The 16,448-nt window shown below is 39.9% G+C and overlaps 2 protein-coding genes across 2 annotated transcripts in view; one reads left to right on the top strand and one right to left on the bottom strand.

Moving 5' to 3' along the window:
- PDGFC (platelet derived growth factor C) overlaps window positions 1–12,450 on the bottom strand; it is a 124,602-nt gene extending 112,152 nt beyond the window's left edge. The window contains exon 1 of the mRNA XM_051790807.1: window positions 11,852–12,450. Coding sequence (XP_051646767.1) covers window positions 11,852–11,969 — 118 coding nt within the window. The 5' untranslated portion in view covers window positions 11,970–12,450. The remainder of the gene's footprint in view (window positions 1–11,851) is intronic.
- Window positions 12,451–12,658: 208 nt separating this feature from the next.
- The window catches only part of GLRB (glycine receptor beta), a 98,171-nt gene continuing 94,381 nt past the window's right edge, over window positions 12,659–16,448 (top strand). The window contains exons 1-2 of the mRNA XM_051790793.1: window positions 12,659–12,796; window positions 12,994–13,212. The gene's annotated coding sequence lies outside the window, so the exon portion shown is untranslated. The remainder of the gene's footprint in view (window positions 12,797–12,993; window positions 13,213–16,448) is intronic.

The following is a 16,448-nucleotide window of genomic DNA, read 5'->3' as shown; positions in this document are numbered from 1 at the left end:
TGTTATCAAAAATATTAAGTATTTTAAGAAATGTCTTTTAGAGTACACTTGAAGCTTCAAATAACAAATATTGAGGAAAATGATGATGGAAGGGAGGGAATGTAACTGGAAAAACAGCTACTTGTGAGCACAATTATACTTTAAACCCCTATATATTTCAGACTTGGTTTTGAAGATCCTGAAGAACAGCTGGGGTATCAGGATTTAGAAGTCAATAGCTAATCTATTCAGTAGCAACATCTGGGTGCACATGCATATCCCAAAACCAGCTGCAGCCACACACTTGAGACATTATACCTCTGTGGAACATATAGCCCAGCGTGCAGCTTGGATGCGGACTATGATCCACATGTACAACAGTCCCTATTGCCTGAAATTAAATGAATTTAAGAACAGCTGACATGTAGAAGAGCAGGGAAGATTCCATTCTTCCCAAACTTAAGAAAATGAAAGTGAAATATAAATACTGTCAAGTTACCTAGCAGTAGTTGATTTTCATATATACATACAAGACTGCTATTTAAAATATACACTATTTATTGAATGCTTTACGACCCGTTTAACATACTGATAACCCACTTTTAATTCAGTCAAAATTATTTTTACTCCAATATTCACCATTGTTGGCCCAAGTCAATTTAAAACAAGAGATTTTCGCTTTCTAACAAACTACACTCTCATCTGAAATGCAAACACTGAATACAAAGTTTACCAAATACTTCCTAAAAGTGAAAAAATCAGAACAAGTCAATCTCACCTATGAACAAACCTCAAGAAACAGAACAAGAACAAACAGACATTAAGCATCCACATACATAAAAATGTCAGAATAAACCACACACCAGTACACATAATTCAAATAATTAATGACCATCTACTGAGCACCTATTGCTAGAAATAAATGTTGGGCTGTTAAAATTGTCCCTAAGAAAACTAAGCCTCCCTTCTATGACAAAATAGTTTAAACTGTTTCAGAGTCATTAACAAGATTTAGGGGGTTTTTTTGTTTGGTTTTTTTTTTTCCCATAATGAGAAAGAGAAATCAGCTTTATGCAGGGGCATTGATCCCACCTGGAAACAGTATTTTTAATGATAACATCATAGAACCTCAAACAATCTCAAAGAGAAGCTAAAGATCCTGTAAAACCACTGGTCACTGTTAAATATACTACAGGCATATCATCGTATTCTTTCCCTAATGTAAGGGACTAACTGTGCCCAAATTTTGGTAATGTAACTATGTTAAAAGCAGTAACAATATGGAAACATTTCACAACTATTCATCAAGTATTATCACTACACAGTACCTCCAAATGAATCTTGACTAATGAGGCCAATCAGTTTTGTAAGATTTTTGCTGATAAGGCAAGCACACGCTTTAGAAACATGTTTATCTTTCTACTTGACAGTTATACAAAACCATCTTTTACCCCACAAGCAATATGATAATTTTGCAAATAAGGTAGATATTTCAGTAACAGAGTTCTCTTTACCATGATGTGGCATTCTTGAGGTGTTAGGTAAAACCAAAGATGCTCTCAATGATTTCTCTTGAGATGAAAATTAACAAGCTCAAAAACTCTATGAGAGTCCTGTTTAGACTTAGCCTAGGACATCCACTTTCCCAAACACATGTTACTTCTTGCAGGTGTAACAGGTATAAAATCAAGGTTCCGCATGAAGAAACCAAAAAAAAAATGGCTGTTCTCAACATTTTATGCCAACCTATATAAAGGATGTTAGGAAGATAGGTAAACATTGCTGAAAGAGTCAACTGTCACGAATTCAATCTCCATTTCAGAAGGAATACCTACAAGGCTGCATTAGCACTACAGATAAGTACTTTGTGACTTCTGATAACAGCAAGTACTATGAGAAATACAGTGAGTGCTTAGAGGAAATTTTTAGAGCATTTCCAGTTTCAAACTCTAGTCTGCCTGTAGATATTCAGTGCACCTGGGGCCTGGGATTTTTGAATGACACAAAGAAGAGAAGGAAAGGCCATCAAGAATCCTTAGCCATATTTTAAAACAGTAGGCAAGGTCATATACAACAGTTTCATCTCCTTTTATAGAAATAATGTTTATTTTGGAGCCATTAGTTGTTAGCTGTCATTTAAAAGGTTTTATGTTGGTAGGTATGAACATCCCTTTGTAACAACAGACTAAGTAGTAAGACATAGAAGCCTTGAGATATTAAGATAGACCACTTCCCAAAACTATATGTTTAAAACACAAATTTCCAATAATATAGATGCAAACCCTTTACACTTGACACTGTATAATGCAACATTCATTTGAATCGCTTTCTGAAGGACTTCTTCAAATCCTGTATAATCACATATATACACTTTCCAAGTAACAATTATTATTTTCACAAGCACATTATCAAGTATCTAAAAGATACATCAACAGCTCATTATTTAGCACTGTATGTACAAATAGGTAGTTCTTCCTGTTAATTAGTTAATGCAACTAATTGCAAACTTGTGCTAAGATTATTTTCGCTCTGAAATGATCTACAGATTTTAGTGCATGAAGGGTTATGAAAAGTAGCTGAAATCGCATTGGTAATAGCAGAGCTGAGCAGCCACATCTCATGAGAAGGAAAGCACTCCACAGCAGTTAACACCCATGTCCTTTCCCCAAACGTGAGAAAATTATCCATGTATAAGGTTACATTTACATCAAAGCAAACAAATTACCTGCAGAATGCATCTCAACATGCGGAAGGCTTCATTATCTTATTTTCCACTCCACTTTTTCACTACTTTCTGACAAATGATTAAGTGAGTCACAAGGGCCTTGTGAGTTTACACATCAGAATGTTCAGTGTTCAGTTAGATCCGACACAAGTTTCTGTGACTAGCACAGTTTAACTTGGAGCACAGTCGCTGCTGTTCTGCGCAAACCTATTTATACCAACAGAGCCGAGAGCCAAAACGGTTGCTTTTGTTGCTAATTAGTTCAGGCATGTTTGAATCCAGAAGGGAAACACTTTTAGTTTATTTTTCCTGGGAATGCTACAAAGTTCCACTACAGCTTCACAATGTAACCATGTGGATCAAGGGAGGCCTCTGATTCACTTCGAGAAATATCAAATCATACTACTGAATTGTTCTCCTGTTTCTTGGCTTTATTCTGAATGCTCTGAAATGTTTGAAAACATAGTTTCTGAGAATTTGCCATCTGTAGTGTCAAAGGCATTCATGGCAGAAAAAGAAAATCTTGTTGAGGGCAAAATTCAGTCAAGATGACTGTAAAACCTAATCCACACCTTTGAATTTGGACTGAATATCCATCACTTTAACATCTTGTAAATGATCCAATTTGTTTACATGGCCCTGTAGCTTTTTATGACTTTTCCATAAAGAAGTTATTACATCCATTCCTTTTATTTTGTTTTAGAGCATTTGAATGAGCCCCAGAACCACAAGCAAGTGAAACAGACTCTCTGCAGATGGAATTGGCCTCATATAACTCTCCACTACCGGTAAAATAGCCAGAACAACACTTTGAGTTTGGAAATGCCATACCTTCACATACAGCAAAGAATTTCCTGGGCCATATGTCTTTTTTAATGTTTAACTATTGCATAAAATGAGTGCCGGTTTCCTGTCAATTCAAGGAGGAACATGGAGCCCCTCTCACAGTTCCAATTGTTTGGAACAAGGGTGAAGGCAGTCAGATGGTTACACAGAGAAGTACACTGAGGGAGAAAAAGTAAAAAAAATAATAATCGAACATGGATATTCTATCTGCTATCATGCAATAGGTCATTCAGTGAAGCCCCCAAATAATAGTTTAATAAAAGACTGAACAACTGAGTGTTTTGAAAAGACTACAACTAAATATAATGACTGAAACAAGCAATATTATGCACTAGTTCACAAATCAGTATCTTTTCCAGGAAAGCCATTTTCCCACTTCATATGCTTTTAAACAAATAATGCTTAAAAAGAGGCATAGAGAAACTGAGAGCTATGAATTGACAGGGAAGGTGTACTAAGAACATCTCCAAAACCATTTTTCCAGGATAAGCTACTCTTTAAACATGACACTCCCCGGTATTTTGCACACCAGATTTTTGTTCACAGAACCTTACAACTTTGCTGATATGTGCCAAACTGAGTAATGGTTTTAAGATGTAGAATATCAAAACTACAAAAAGGGCACCACTCATTTACCCTTTACTGCCTGAACCTAGTTTGAAGCCCGTTTATCAGATTACAGGGCCAATTCCCTAATTAACTGCAGCATCTAACCTCCTGCCCCCCCACCTTCTTACATGATTTATTGCCAATTCATAATAAGAATATTACAGCAGCAGCAATGCAAAAAGGAATTAAACGTACAGGAAACACAAGGAGCATTGTTTCCTTTTCCCAAGACATTCTTTACTTTTTCTGAGACAGACAGACTTAACATTGCAAGAAAAGCCACATAAGGGCGATAAGGGAATTTAAATCCAGCACTGAAAATTACCACTGCCTATGCCAAACATTTGGTGAAAGCTAGGAAGACCTCCCTTACTTTCCTTTAACAGAACTGTAGTATCATAGGGAACGTAATAGGATAGGTACCCAACCAATAGCTCTATTAATCTAGAAAACCAACCACTAAAAAATTAAAAACAAAGACTTTTAATTCCAGCCACAATGCCAATGCTGGCAAGGTGCATGACCAGAGAACCTCGGCCTCCCTGCCTTTACCTTGCTTTAATCAGGACCAGTGGTACCCTCCATTTCATGTCAAGAAATCAGTGTGACAGTGACCAAAGTGAGCCATGCCTACATACTATTTTAATGCAGTTAGTAATCAGTTTTAACTAACTCAAGGAGAAGTTTCAGTGTTTTGGGCTTTCAGGGAGTAGAGGAACAGAGGTGCCCTTCACCCTAGAAGAATCTCCTTAAAACATCTGTGTTTATAATGATAACTTGAATGAATTTACCATAAAGTGCAAGATTAATGAATAATTTATGAGTATTAATTCACAAAAAGGCACATTGCCACTGAAAAAAATGTGTTATTGATTATTCCCTTACAACTCTCTCATTCTCACTACTATAAAAGGATGCCACTGCATGGGAAATAACCTTTGAACATTTTCTTATTTCATTTCTGGTTTTGCCTGTATTCTGTTGGATTGCATGGAGGTCAATTCATATTCACTTTCTCCAGCTCCAAACACCTGCATATGAAAATGGACTAAGAAAATAAAATTTTAAAAAAGAAAAAAGCAGTGACTATCACTGTGAAGACCTTCACTGCAGGGTTAACCTGCCTAGACTCAAATTAGCCTAGTGTGAGTATGAACAGCCACACAGTGAAATAATCCAGTGGCTCAAAGAGCTAACTAAACACCTGATGAGTTCTTTTAATTTCAGTTGCAGCCAGCTCACCTGATGATCAGCATAAATAAAAGCCAATTGACATGGGTTGGGGGTGGCACACACTGACAGGACTTCAGAGGCATCCACAGCAGCCTGTGAACCCCAGGCAAATGTACAGTCATGCATATGCAAGGTGAATGCTGAAGTCCAAAACTGTGGGCACACTCAAAAAGGTGGAATATTTGGAATACACTAGGAAACTCAGAAAAAAAGAGACAGCCTTTGCAGGAGACCAGGGAATTGGCTGGGCTCTCTCCTTTTGTTTACATTGATTTATTTTTTTTTTTGAGTAGTTCTTATACTCTCTGTATACAAGAATTCTCCCTGAGCATCTAGAGTCCTGCTTTGTGTCACCCAGCCAACCAACTTCTGTGGAAACTGATTAGGTTATGAAAATGTATAGAGCTGTTGTTGTACACATGCTTTGTAAAGATGAGGTATCTTCACATATAAGACTGCTTATATGCTGTAGGATCATGAAATTAAACACAAATAGCCAACTGTAACACTGGAGATATGTTTTTAAAATCTCAGTAGAAGGATGTCAGGACGAGAAGATCAGAAGACAGATGAACCCTAAGGCTAGGATATCTATAGATGGAGCAATGAACAAATTTTTCAGTCATTGCCACCTTAAAATAACATCTTACAATCTAAGAAAACCTCTTGAAAACACCAGCTCATATTTTAGCTTCACAATAACACATTATGAATTTCCACTTACCTACTTGAATAAAAGCATTTCCATTCAAACACAAGCTGCAAAAGTTTTTCCCCAAAAGGGAATGACAGGTCTATGTAAGTTTTAGTATACAATTAATTTCTCAGAAACTCTGAAACAAAGCACTCATACAGACACCTATGTGCTACTAAAATAACTATGTGCTGTGTGTATCTTTTCTGTTCCGTAACTTTTTCGAAGTCCCACTGTTCTCTGCTAAAAGACGACATACATACAGGTCAATTCCTAAAACACACACCAGGAAGTGTATTCTCCATGGTATGCACTTTGTGACTAAAAAGCAGAAGCATGGCTTTCTGATAAAGCGAAGAACAATCTATAAAGCAATCGAAGAGGTTCATTTCCAGCTAAGGGAAGTAGGCTTGCTCAGCACATCCTCTTTCTAGTAATCAGGAACTGCCAAACATAGCAAAAACCAAAAGCAGCAACAACCCAACAGAAACAAAAAAAACCCAAGACCACTCTGCTATAATGCACAACCACTGCTGTATGATGCAAAAGAGTACCTTGCTATTACATGTTGACTATGTAACAATTAAGACTCAAAGGAGTTGCATAAAGTTATAAGATTAAGACTTTATGTGAAGACAAAGTTCAACATAAGCTCTTTGGCTATATAGCTGTCACTGTCTCAAGGTATGTCCCATGTTTCTTCTTCATTATAAAACTCTATCTGACTGACAGACAAACTAAATAACCCCAAACAACATGATATGAAACTTTAAAGTCTGATTGGCAAACCTAGCAGGAACTAGTTAATGCAAAAACAAGATTTCAGATTAAATTCCATTCAAGATATTTAACAAACATACAAGAAGGTTGGAATGACTACATATTTGGGACAAGTAGCAAATGGTCTGTGCTTTTAAAATCCTACATTTACCTAACAGAAGAAACTCAGAGAAGCTGCAGGACTAAGTAGTCCCAAGCAGCACCTTGCTGAATGGCAGACGATGTGTCAGAAGTCAATTAAAAAGGCAAAAAAACCCAGTTTTAAAAGCTTTCTTCCTCTGTAATTTATTGTATTGTTGAACAACTTCTCTAATTTACCACAATCTTTTGCTTAAAGTCAAAAGATGATGTGCTGTAATTCATCGCTCTCCAGGAAAAGGGCTTTAAAACATTTCAAAACCAGTCTTGGACTAAATAGAAATAGACTAAACTTGAGAAAAGTTGCATCACTATCAAGTTTTCTTTGAGATGACATGCTTATATTCTATACTTCCTTATCTTCTCAAAATGCAGAAAATTTCTGCTACCCAGCAGTAGTCAACAGGCTGTGCTGGCACTCTTCAATTCAACAAGAGTCAGCAGAAGTGGCAGCCCACCACTATAAACTATGTTCATTTATAAGAGATAATTTTTCAGTCAAATGACTGCATTCAAGCAAAAGCACTGATATTCCCATCTGCAAGGATTCAATGTGCTGCATCACCTGGACATCCCTACCTTTTTCAGGTGTTCTGCCCAAGTTAAAGTAACTTAGTCAGAAACTCTGTTGTGATGCTGTCCCCGCCCTGAAGAAGCTGGAAGCTCCCTTTAGAGACACACAAATCAGAGAATCCTTTAGGTGGTTCTTAGGAAGCATGTCAGGCCATGTACAGGTCAAGGGGATGAGAGAAGCTCCCTATGGCACTTCAGTTACTCACTTAGTTCCAGCTGCATTCATCAGCTTTTCCCAAGGATAGCCTGAGATATGCAAGTCTCAAACTCTGTCTCAAGGGCACCTGTTTGGGGGGCTTTTTGAGCTACATAAATCATGCCCATGATTATGAAGCAGTCAGCTACCAAAATTGATTATTAACAGTTTACATTTATGTGGGGGAAGAAAAAACAAAACAAAAGAAGACAAAAACAAAAAAACCACCCAACACCTTAAAAGAAATTAAGATCTGTGAAAAGACAGATCATGACCAGTACATTACCTGCAGGATTAACGCAAGTGCTTCAGGATTGACAGAAATCAAGTAAGTGCTTTAGTTTTCTAAGATTTACTGCTGTTCATTCATACTTGAAACTAACTGGAGGAAAGGTAGTATTTCTCACTGGCCCTGGTGAGTTGCTAATTGATCTCAGGTTCTTGGCCTTCTGAAGTCAGTCATTCCTACACTTTAAACATACATGCCACATAAGCTATACATGCCATTGCTTATGGCACCAAACGGTAGTTTTTTCTATAGAGACATTCTCATATTTCTCATAGAAAACATAACAGCTGATAGCTTAGCAAAGTTCCTTTAAACATTTTTTGCATATTCTTCTAAACAGCCAAGAGAATAGAATTTAGATTCTCCTGCCATCTCGTGTTGTCTCAAACCTATATAAACTAATAACATTGCATAAGTAGGTGCACTCAGACCATCAGGGTTAAATCATTCACATTACTCAATCTACTAACAGCTCCCTCAGATGCTGCTGAAACTACAGAAATAAGATGAAGATACTACATCAAAAACAGCCATCAAAAGTAAATGAAAATGAAGCAAGAAATATAACAGAAAGAAGAAATAATTAAACCATCCAGGTAATCAAATTCAATACACAAGAGATTCAATTTTGTTCTTCAAAAGAAACTGAGCAATCAATTTTTCTTGACTTTTTACTTCAATATGGAAAACTGTTAATAAATAGACCAGACAACCATAAGAGAAATGATAAACCCACCTAAGTATGAAAAACCTTTCAAAGCATAATTTGCTCTTCGATGTGACAAGAACTATAGAAATAAAATCCATCCAGATATATGGGAGCCATCACTACATGCATCATTTACTGCTACTTTGCTTTCCAGAAAAATAGCATAAACTTCTTTGATCCTCCAGAAGAATATTTACTCAGTTGAATAAAATAAAAACATTAAAGATAAATAGGAATTTTTCAAAGAAATCACATAAAATCCCTTACTGTCAAGTAGAGTTACAAATAAAACCTGTTCCTAAAGAAAATATCACTATAACAGAGGAGAGGCAAATCAAAACATGGAGGTAGTTTTAAGTGGTTTTAAACGGAGCTAGGCTTGCCCCACAACCACCAACACACTGAATTTCCAGGAGGTAACAGCAAAACACTGTGTTCTAAAAATATTTAATTTACAAAGAAATATTTACACTAGGAAATTGCCACCTAATACAACATTCACTATGCAGCAGAAACAAGAGAGGTCCTTATGTCTACTGTTAGCAAATAAATTGAGTTAAATTGTAATTTTGAAGTTAATAATAATTTAGCTAATAGATAAGTAAATACCAGTTATGAAAAAATTAATTCTTAAGCACACACTTACCCTTTGTAATACAAGTAGTGGCACTGAATTAATAACTGGTCACAGACATCTTCAGTATCACCTTGAAGCAATAACTATAGCACCCATGTGTGCAGCTGAGTAACGCTGTAATCCATTCTACTCCAAAATTTCTTGGCCATTTAGCAGTTTTACAAGTTGAGGACAGAATTTTTATTTGTAGACTGCGTAAGTAAAAAAAATCTCCCTCTCTCCTGACCAGAGATTATTTGGCATGTGAACAGCAATATCTCATTCTCATACTCCAGGGAGTTTTAACCTGCCTCTAGCTAAAAGCTATACAATCTTTAGATTGCAGCAGAGTGTAAAAATCACTCTAATTAAATCAAGTAAGAACTGGTTTGACCAGTGTTACCGATCCCCCAAATAATTAAAATCAGTTAAAAAAAGTCAGGGGTTGGTACTTAGCTATACCTGAACTTGTTCAATTGAAATAATTACTTTAAGAATTAGCACAACTATAAAGCAAAGCAATACTTCTAAGTATAAATTACCACATAATACAGTTTCAGGGCACTTTTTTAAAAAAAAAATAATTCTCCCAGCTTTGCATTTGTTCTAAGATGTAGTGACTATCTTAGAGCATGCCAAATTGCATTGCAAACCAGTTGAAGCCTGACCTAAGCCAGCTGTGTTTCTGATATACGTGAACAAAATCTAGTTTGTACTGTCACATACACTTACACCTATTTACATATTACATTTACATATTTACATAAGTTTTACTTCTATGCTGTATGATCTACCTTTTACACTGTTGTGCTCCCATTGTTGGACCCTGCAGGCCCTTCAGGGCCCAGCTGTGTTATCCTGTAACAAACCTTTTAGAGCAGACTGACAGCATAGCAGGTTTCCTTGCACTCCTGACAAAGTCAAAGCAAAGCAATGACAATACTTTGTGTGTTGATATGCTCCACATGCACACCATGCAAATTTAAGAGAAGGCAGCATAATAGCACAAGACATTACTATAAAATTGCCAAGCCCATTTTGTCACAAACTGGTGCCCTAAAGCCTCTAAACACCAGGTAAGATAGGAACGGGTAGAAAGTGAGTGATTTCTCACACAGAGCAGATAATTTCCTGTACTCTGCACAAAGTCTGATTGGTTTCCTGTCAGAATAGCTGGGTCTCTGAGTCTTTTGATCACTTTCCTCTGGCCCTTCACAGTTGCTCTGATTAGAGATTGATCCCCATGCTGCTCTTTGATCAGCAGCTCCCGCAGTCTGCAGGTGCCATTTATCATCACATTAACAGGCCACTGCAGTATTAATCTCCCCCTTCTAAATTTGTAAGTGCAATGCCTATTCTACCTATTCACAAAGCACTTGAAGAGGTCTCTGAAACTTTGCTTTCTATTACAAGATACAATGTAGAATACTTTTATCTGGAGAGTCCCAAGTTCAAAGTTGAGAGAATTGAATTAGCCTCAAATCTGCGTTTCTGTTTTATTTCATTACAGTTCAGAATGTTTTGAGAGCTCCCAGATTGGCCTTTTGTGTTGGTTTGTGCCCATGGAGAAAGCTTGGTCTAGATGACATGCAAAGTACTAAATTTTTCAAACACCATCTCTCCCCCCGCCCCCCCCCCCCGGCCCCGTACATTAAACACCAGGGTTTCCATGCATGTATGCTAACAGCCTTAATTTTAGATATTCTACACTAAGTGTGGTTTCATGCAGTATATAACGTTACAGTTTGTAAAATATTCTCTAAAATGACTTCATAATAGCAGATCAAGAGGAAAGGCACTTAAAAATCTGAATAATGTAAATCATATGGAGTTCAGAGGCTAAGCAAATTACACACCCCGAAGCTGCCCTTGCTGTATGAAAGGAGTCTTTCTCCAGTTCAGCGCAGTCCCAGCCCAGGGGAACTTGCATTTGAGAGTTTTCTAAACATTTCAGGTACACTTGAAAGTTGAAAGTAATTCTCATTTCCTATGCAGGATTAGCTCGTTTCCAGCCCGTACAAAATACCACTCATTCACGCACAGACACAACCCCCCTCCCCTCCCCGAGAGCATTCAGGGTACAAAGGTGCGCGGGTCGTTGTTGGGTTTGTTTGGGTAGTTTTTTAGCGGGGCGGGGAGGTTGGAGGGGAACGGGACACGTTTTGCACCTCAAATACCTCAGAGGAGGGAGCCTCCGAGCCGGCGCCGGGCTCCCCCCGCCCGCCGAGCCGCTGCCCTTTTACCCACAGCGCTGCCCGAGCCGGCGGGCAGAGCCCTGGCTGCCGCCCCGCTCTGCCCGCCGCCACCCCGCGGGGCCGCGTCCCTCCGCGGCGAGGGGCTGCCCCGCAGGCGGCGGGAGAGAAGAGGGAGAGGAGGGGGAGAGCAGAGCTCCGCGCCGCGCCGGCCGGGCGCCCGCCCCCGCCCTGCCCCGGGCTGCGCGGCGGCGGCTGCTGCGGCTCCTTACCGTTCTGCTCCTTGGCGCCGGAGAAGGCGAACTTGCTGCTGAGGTCGGACTCGGCGACGGCCCCCTGCCTCCGGCCGGCCAGGGCAGATGTCAGCAGGAACAGCCCGAGGAGGAGCATTGGGCCGGCGGGGCGAGGGGCTCCGGCACAGCAGGCACTGGCGGCGAGGCACCGAGGCCCGGGCGTCTCTCAGCAGCGCCCGGCGCGGGCTGCGCCGCTGGGGAGAAGGCAGCACTGAGCCTGCTCTGGCAGCGGAGAATTGCAGGGTACTTTCCACATAATCCCATCCAAAACTTTTTCCTAGAGCGCTCTTCTGTGTCTCCAGGTTTTGTTTTCCTTTGCCTTTTTTTTTCTCTCTCTCTCTCTTAAAAAGAAAAAAAAAAAAAAAAAAAAAAAGGAGGGGGGAAAAAAAAAAGGATCAAAGCAAAGTCTGGACCCAGACCAGCTTCCCAAGGACTAAACAATCCGGTGCCGTGGCGGGCGGGGGCCGGAGGGGCCGGGGCTGGTGCTGCAGCCGCGGAGGAGCGCGCACCTGTCAGCGGCACCGGCGGGGGCGGGCGGACCGCGCTCGCACACAGCCACCCTCCCCGCCCGCTGCTCAGCGGCCGCGCTGCCAGCCTGCGCCGTGCCTCTGCACTCCCCCCCTCCCTCCCACGCCCGCCGTCCCATCACGGCGAGGGCGGCACCTGGCGCGGCCGTTTACGCCCCGGGAAGTTGTCGGTGGGAAGAAGGAGGCGAGCGGGGGGGGCCCTCGCCGCTGCCCCCTCGCTCGTGGCCGAGCGGCGGCGCAACAGGTGCTGGGGCGGCCTCTACCCCCGGCGGGGAGGGAAGCGGAGGGGGCCTCCCGCCAACCCCCTCTGCTTCATCCGCCCTCCCTCCTTCTCCCGATGAGGAACCGAGGGCATCGCGGTCCAGAGCCAGCTTCTGGGTTTGGTAATTAGAGTGAGGTGAGTTTGTTTACTGGGTTGTTATTATGGCAATTGGGCTCGTGCTTGAAAATTTGATGCTTGGTTAAACATTTCATCTGAAAGATGCCCTTGATACTGCAAATAAAACACGGAGAGGATGTTTTTAAAAAGACTCTGGATGCTTAGTTTTTTTTCTTTTCTTTTTTTTTTTTTTTGTTTTTTTCCCCCTTGTATAGAACTTGCTGTTTTGGTTATCCTGAGCTGGACTTCTAACGTTGACATAAGCAGATGGAAATGCAGGTTCAACTCTTTTTAACTGTCCCTTGCTTGCTGAAATACCATGCAGTACTCCGTGACGTGGTATCCGTAAAGCAGACAGGATTGGATTGCCTTCTTCTGTTTCATCAAAAATCAGAGCCGAGTTTGTGGGAAGGAGTATTCCCCCATTGATGCTGGTGAGGACTAAAAGGAATGATGATGTTCAGCACCCATATAGATCTCCATTAGAGATGGCCTTTGCCAAAGGGTTTGAACTGTGGCTGTGCGATGAGTCTGGGTACCAGGGCTGAACACTAACTACATACCAGGAGGCCGAAAGAAGCAGTAGGAAGGACAAATCTTTTTTTCTTGACGGAGAAGTTTTGGGAGAGTTTCTTAATTGTGACTTCAGCCCCCATATCTCTGAGGTGGTTTTGGGGATGGATGGGAAGAGCTATATAACGATGGTATCACTTACTGTCTGTGCAAGATACACAAGAGAGAAACTGAGTCTGCTCTGCCAGAGTCTCGAGCACACACTACATAAATTTCTTATCCTTTGACCTAGCTCTTTCCATTATATAACTGAGCTATTTCTTCGCCTCAGCCAAAGCAACCCTTGAGACAGTGATAAACAACCCCTCTGTTCCTAATAAGTGACATATTTCCAGTAGCAACTGAAAGCTGTCCAGCCAAGTTGGGCTGTCTTCTGAAAAGCAGGCTTGAAGCATATCGTAAATAGCAACCCTTCACTTACAGAGCATGAAGAAAGAAATGTACTGCACAAAGCAGACTATGTAGTTACTTTTATTATTGTTAGCATTACTATTTCTTCTGTTTCACTGTTATTATTTTTAAATGGAAATAAAAATAACATGTACTAGTTCACAGGTCTCCTACCCCGATGATTACAAGCAGTGGGTTTTTAAAATCAAATAAACAAAGCATTACACTGTAGCTTAACCTTCATTGCCTGAGGATTTTGTGGTATTCTTTGTATTTTGGACAACTGACGGCAAGTTCACTCTGAAAAATATGGACATAATGTCTTACACTGCGTACATCAAAAATAAAGAATCCATTGAAAAATCATAAATCTAGGCTGCATAAGGCCGGTGTTTCATCTGGAGGTGCTGGACCATGCCCAGAGAAGGGCAGTGGGGCTGGTGAAGAAGCTGAGCACAAGTCTTATGAGGAGAGGCTGAGGGAGTTGGGGTTGTTTAGCCTAGAGGAGGTTCAGGGGGCACCTTATCACTCTCTACAATTACCCAAAAGGAGATTGTAGCAAGGTTGGGGTCAGTCTATTCTCCCAAGTAACAAGCGACAGGGCAAGAAGAAACAGCCTCAAGTTGGGCCAGGGAAGGTTTAGATTTGATATTAAGGAAAAATTCTTCACAAGAAGGATTGGAACAGGCTGTCCGGGGAAGTGGTAGTCACCATTCCTGAAGGTATTTAAAAGACATGTAGATGTGGCATGTGGGGACATGGTTTAGTGGTGAACATGGCAGTGCTGGGTTTGTGGTTGTAGTCAGTGATCTTAGAGATCTTTTTCAACCTAAATAATTCTATGATTCCATGGTCTGGGCTCAGACTTTTCAAGGGAAGATGCAAGAACCCACACAGTGGATGAATATGGAATAACACTGCCTGGGGGGGAAGCTTTAGTTCTAAACCTCCTGTAATTAAAGATCAGGGTATATTTCCATTCTTAAGGTTCTACTTCTTTTCAAAAATGCTTTTGTTGCTAATCCCACCCAAAATATCATGTGCAGTAATCTCTATCCTTATAAGTGTCCAATCTTCTCTGAAATTCATGCTAAACTTTTATCACAAGCTATCTATGTTTATTTTTGATGTTATTGCTCTCCAGTTTCATCAGGTATATGTATGTGTTTGAGTTATGAAAACAGATAAATTTAAATTATTTACTTTCTCTACCCTATTCATTTTCTGTATTACAGCCATATCACATCCTTTCCCAGCTAGGCATTTTTACTATGGTTGTCACATGAACATCTCTATAACTCTAAGCTTCTCAGAGTCCTATCTAGTTTTGTTGTGTTTTATTTGGGGTGGGACAAACAGAACATGACATTCCAAGTGAAGGCCTAATCTAACATTATACAGTGAATGAAGATAGAATGTTTCATTGTATTTAGTATTTCATGTGCATATCATTTATATGATCTACTCATGTATTCAGAAGTATTGGCATTAAAAAATATATTCTAAATGGTTAGATAATTGTAACAAACTAATGTATATGTAGTTCAGACCACTCCTTCCAGTGCACGTTGTGTTACCTACGTTGAATTTCACTGGGGACCATGATGCCAATGCAGCTAAGAGTTCTGATGACTCCAGTGCCAAATACAAATTTCTCTGGATATCATTCTTTTCTATGTACATATTAAATATTTCTAACTACATAAAGCTTTATGTTCATAGCTTTTCTCCATTATTAGAATTGCACACCAGTTTTTGTCTTTTTTTATCTGTTATTTTGCCATATCTCAAAATTACTTACTTTACACTCTGTAGTCTTTCAAAGACTTTTTTTCCCCAAAGGTTGTTTTATGACTCTGGTTTCTATCATTCTTATTTAGAACTTTTTTTGAAGCAGTATTTCTTGTACTTGAATAAAATTTTAATTATCTGGATTATGCCACAGGAATTTATTGATATTGAGATTTAGCCAACAGAGAAAGCAAAGGAAATTTGGCCTGTTAGGACATCAGAGACTTACTGTGGTAGTGTATAGACATGGTACTCCTGAGCTATAAATATCCTTGAAATGGAAAGGCTTTCTCTGTGATTATTATTACCTGAAAGAGTTACTATTAAAATATACGTTTATCACACAATCTTCAAAACCTTCCCTTAGATCAGCAAATAGAATTTCCCACACCAAAGTCAAAATAAGATGATCACAGTGCCAACAGAGGTGGATGGTTACATGTGCTCCACCCCTTGTTCCTTCACCAGTTTACAATAACAAAGATTCCCCAGTTACAAGCAAGGTGCATAGGTGTTCACAGACTGCTCTTTATGATTTCTACTGATGCCAAGACATCTTGACTGACTTCAGGGGGCTCTAAATATCCCAAGCAAGTTCTGCGAGGAAGTGTATTCTTTCCTTTTCCTGTATGCTGTCTTCAGCAAGACTTTTTTTCCCCCTCCGTAAGGTATGCAATGAGATAAGCATTTATCTCCTGAGAAGCAATAGAGTAAGGAATACAGTGTTTGGGGGGAAAATAGGAAAAGGCTGAGATATAAACCCATTTTCAACCATGGTGTACAACCAAAGGGAAATGCTTCTGGAGATGGGTAACTCTGCAAATACAGTTACTTCTATCAACTTTACGTCTCACAAGAGTTAGAGCTAGGCATTTACATACCTTTGCAAGATTAGGACCCACTGTTAAGAAAAGCA

The sequence above is a fragment of the Manacus candei genome, unplaced genomic scaffold (assembly GCF_025592945.1).
Source record: "Manacus candei isolate 608988 ecotype Guabito, Panama unplaced genomic scaffold, ASM2559294v1 h1tg000028l, whole genome shotgun sequence".
NCBI lineage: Eukaryota > Metazoa > Chordata > Aves > Passeriformes > Pipridae > Manacus > Manacus candei.
The sequence above is the reverse complement of the archived record's forward strand: the minus strand, read 5'-3'. Positions and strand labels throughout refer to the sequence as shown.